This window comes from Octodon degus, unplaced genomic scaffold, assembly GCF_000260255.1.
Source record: "Octodon degus isolate 3935 unplaced genomic scaffold, OctDeg1.0 scaffold00054, whole genome shotgun sequence".
NCBI lineage: Eukaryota > Metazoa > Chordata > Mammalia > Rodentia > Octodontidae > Octodon > Octodon degus.
In genome coordinates this window covers 12793786-12797513 of record NW_004524630.1, presented here as the reverse complement: position 1 = coordinate 12797513, position 3728 = coordinate 12793786, and the positions used below count along the sequence as shown (strand labels likewise).

At 38.1% G+C, this 3728-nt stretch overlaps 1 protein-coding gene across 4 annotated transcripts in view; it reads right to left on the bottom strand.

Annotated features, from left to right (window-relative positions):
• The window catches only part of Kdm5a (lysine demethylase 5A), a 125706-nt gene that overhangs the window by 110695 nt on the left and 11283 nt on the right, over positions 1-3728 (bottom strand). For all 4 annotated transcript variants that reach the window (XM_023717719.1, XM_023717720.1, XM_004633393.2 and 1 more), the window contains exon 3: positions 932-1054. In XM_023717719.1, the coding sequence (XP_023573487.1) occupies positions 932-1054 (123 nt within the window). The remainder of the gene's footprint in view (positions 1-931; positions 1055-3728) is intronic.

The window sequence follows — 3728 nt, the reverse complement described above, 5'->3', positions numbered from 1 at the left end:
ATTAAAAATACATTTTCAGAGAAATTCTTAGCTCTGTTGAAGGTCAATTTTGTTCACATCAGGGAATGCAATGCTACAAAATTAACATATATTTAGGCAAAAGTAAGTCTAAAAAGTCTAAGTGAATTTAACCTTTAAGATTCTGAGCTATTGTTCATCCTATTGGATAATACTGCCTTAGCCATTTACATCACTGTGCTTAAATGTTAACTAAACTGTTATCATTAATAAAACTGGTATTGCTGGGCAGATGGCTCAGTGGCATAAGCACCTGCCTGACAAGTGCAAGTCCTGAGTTCGATCCCTGATACCAACAAAACAAAAATAAAACTTGTATTTATATAACTGTACCTAAACGTTAATTAAACTGGTGTTATCAATAAAACTGATATAGGGGCCGGGGAGACGGCTCAGTGGAATAAGTGCTTCCCTGGCAAGCACAAGGGCCTGAGATCAATCCCTGGTTCCACCAAAATAAAATAAAAATAAAAATAAAACTGATATATAGCACATGAGAATGCTCTTTCATATGCCAAGAATTTTCAATTAAGTAGTAGAGAAAAGATGACAAAGTCAACATAGGCTATTATACACTCAGCATACAGCAATTAGGAAATAGATGTTTCTTCTGCATATTGTATCACACAGCCAACTAATCTGAAGCATTAAATGTTAAGTGCATAAATTATAAAAGGCCTTTTAAGGGCATTTCCATCCTTGTATGTGTATTTTATTGCCAAACAAATTATACATTGGAAACAATGTCTCCTACGAAGTTTATTTGAAATCCTTAACGTCACATATTCATGGACTTCTGCTCAATTTCTTTGGGGGGTGGGGGTGCTGAAACAGGAATCCAGCCCAGTGCCTCAGCCTCGCTAAGCCTGCACTTCACCTTCTGTTCAATTTCTAAACCAAGCATAAGCCTCACCTTGCTCAAAGCGTACAGATCCAGGATTTTTCTCTCCACCACGGGGATCTTCAAAGTAGATCCTTGAAGTTCCCAGAATTTTGCCAGTTGATCCAAGAAGTCCAGTCTCACCCTAGTCATTGCCTAGTATTAAAATACAGAAACCAGAAATAGGAACTATTATGGTTGAAAAGAAATGAATCAATCTAACATAATAAAAGTGTTCATTTCTCTAATGAAATTCAAAGACTTCATTATTGGGGCTGGGGAGATAGCTCAGTGGAATAAGCACTTGCCTGGCAAGCGAAAGGACCTGAGTTCAATCCCTGGTTCCACCAAAAAAAAAAAAAAAAAAAAAGACTTCATTACTGCTTAGTCCAACCTTGTAAAAAAAAAAAAAGCCAAAGGTAAAGAGAAAATAACACCGTTAATATTTTCATCACTGAGGCTGCCCCTTAGCTCAGCTCTTTAAGTGGCTGCTTCAACAAAGCAGCCAGGCTCAGTTTGCTGTGGTTCATCCCCACAACTCTAGCCAGCCAAACCTGCCCTGAAGACATTCAAAGCAAAAAAAATAAAAAAAGAACCGTTCTGCCTTAAAAAAAAAAAAATATATATATATATGGCAAAAAAAGCTACACTAAAATATAAAAAGTTCTCATTAGTACCCAAAGCATTTTTTTAGGTGCCTTAAGTTATGCAACCATAAAATTTAGTAAATCAGATTTTCTAATTCTAGTTAGAAAAGCATTCTAATTTTGTCTACTCATCCATATGTAATATTCACATTTAGGTGAATCAATTCTACCTGTACTGATATTATGATGCTTCGCTGACTATCCAACTACAAAGATATATAGATTATATATATATAGATATATATAAGCATAGAGAGATAGAAGAATGGATAGATGGATAGACGGATGAGTGGACGATTGAGAGAGATGATTGAGAGAGAAAAATAATACATTAAAAAAAATCTCAGAAAATATTTTAAGAGTATCTGGGAGGGTGAGAAAAACCTCAGCATAACATAACAAGCTTTAGCTATCAAAAGATTTTTCTTCTACACTCAGGAAATGGTTTTCCAAGATAGCTCAGCGGACTAAAGCACCTGCTTAGGCAGAGTGCAGCAGCTGAGGTTCAAACCCCAGCACAAGGCCCTGCCCCCAGGCACGCACTGAGCTGGAGATTGAGACTAGGTGTGGTTGCATACACCTGTAATCCCAACCCTTGGGAGGTTGAAAACTATGTACTGAGACCCTATAGACCTTGTAGACCCTGTACTAAATACAAAAAAAGAAAAAGAAATGGTTTTATTTATTTTTTTTAAATATATTCTGCTGTTTATTTATTTTTAGCATTTATTGTGTGTGTGTGTGTGTGTGTGTGTGTGTGTGTGTGTGTGGCCAGCCCAGCCCAGCCCACCAGGGGGCGGGGCTGGCTGGCATGTGGTGCTGGGGGATTGAACCACGGTCCCTGTGCTCTGCTAAGCCTGTTCTAAGTAGGTGCTTTAGACCACTGAGCCATCTCTCCAGCCCAAGAAATGGTTTTACTAACTGAAGAATCTTTTGAAAATCTAGTAGACAGGGAAAAAAAGCAGCAATATTTAAGTAGATTTCACCTTAGAAAATTTAAGATAAAGTACAGGATTTTTTGTTTCTTAGTTTTTGTGGGTGTTTTTGCAGTACCAGGGATTGAACACAGAACTTTGCACTTGCCAGGGAGGCAGTTATGCTGCTGAGCTCTATCTCCTGGCCCAATACCAGTGTTGTTTCGTTGTTTTTGTTTTTGTTTTCCAATACTGAGGATTGAATCCAGGCACTTCACATTCAGCTACATGTCCAGCCCTTTCATACATTTTTATTTTAAAACAGGGTCTCACTAAATTGTCCTGGGCTCAGACTCATAATCCTCCAGCCTCAGTCTCTCAAAGGACTAGGATTATAGACACAGGACATGATAACTGAGCTTGGTTTTTGTTTGCTTGGGGTGGGGGGGTTGTTCTGGTTCTGGGCGCTGGCAGATGCTAAGCACTGGTTCCACCACCGATCTATATATCCTCAGCCCAAGAGGAGTTAGGATACATTTAAAGCGAGAACATCACCAGGCATGGCAGCACATGCCTGTTATCCCAGCACTCAGAGGCTGAAGCAAGAGGACTGCCTCAAAGGGAGTTCAAGGCCAGACTGAACTATGTAGTAAAGAATAAAGATAAAAAGAACAAAGTAACAGTCCTTGAAAAATTCAGTTAAAATAAAACAACAAAAATAGGCATAATGGTATCATGGTGCATGCCTATAATCCTAATACTCAGGAGGCTGGCTTGTGAGTTTAAGGCCAGCATGGACTACATATCAAGACTCTCAAAAACAGACAGGGGCCGGGGAGGATAGCTCAGTAGAATAAGAGCTTCCCTGGCAAGCGCAAGGGCCTGAGTTCAATGCCCAGTTCCACAAAAAACAAACAAAAAACCCCACAAATCTTTGAAAACTAGATTTTGAGTTAGACTTTAAAAATCTATTTCCTGCTACAAGGTTGTATATGGTTAGATTTCTGGACTTATGTGTAAACATAAGAATTATATAATTCTTTATGTGCATTTTTAAAATATAGCTTAATTTTTTAAATGTTTTTTCATCATATTCTATAGGGACTTAAAGTTCAACATATCAATACTTGATGAAAAATACTTGTTCCATGTTATGCCTAAGATGTTTGATATTCAGACAGCTAGTGAGGTTAAGCTTAACAGCCTAGGTTGTATGCTAATAACAATAAGCTTCTCTTCTGGAGGGTTAACAACCTAAGTTTGCAGACC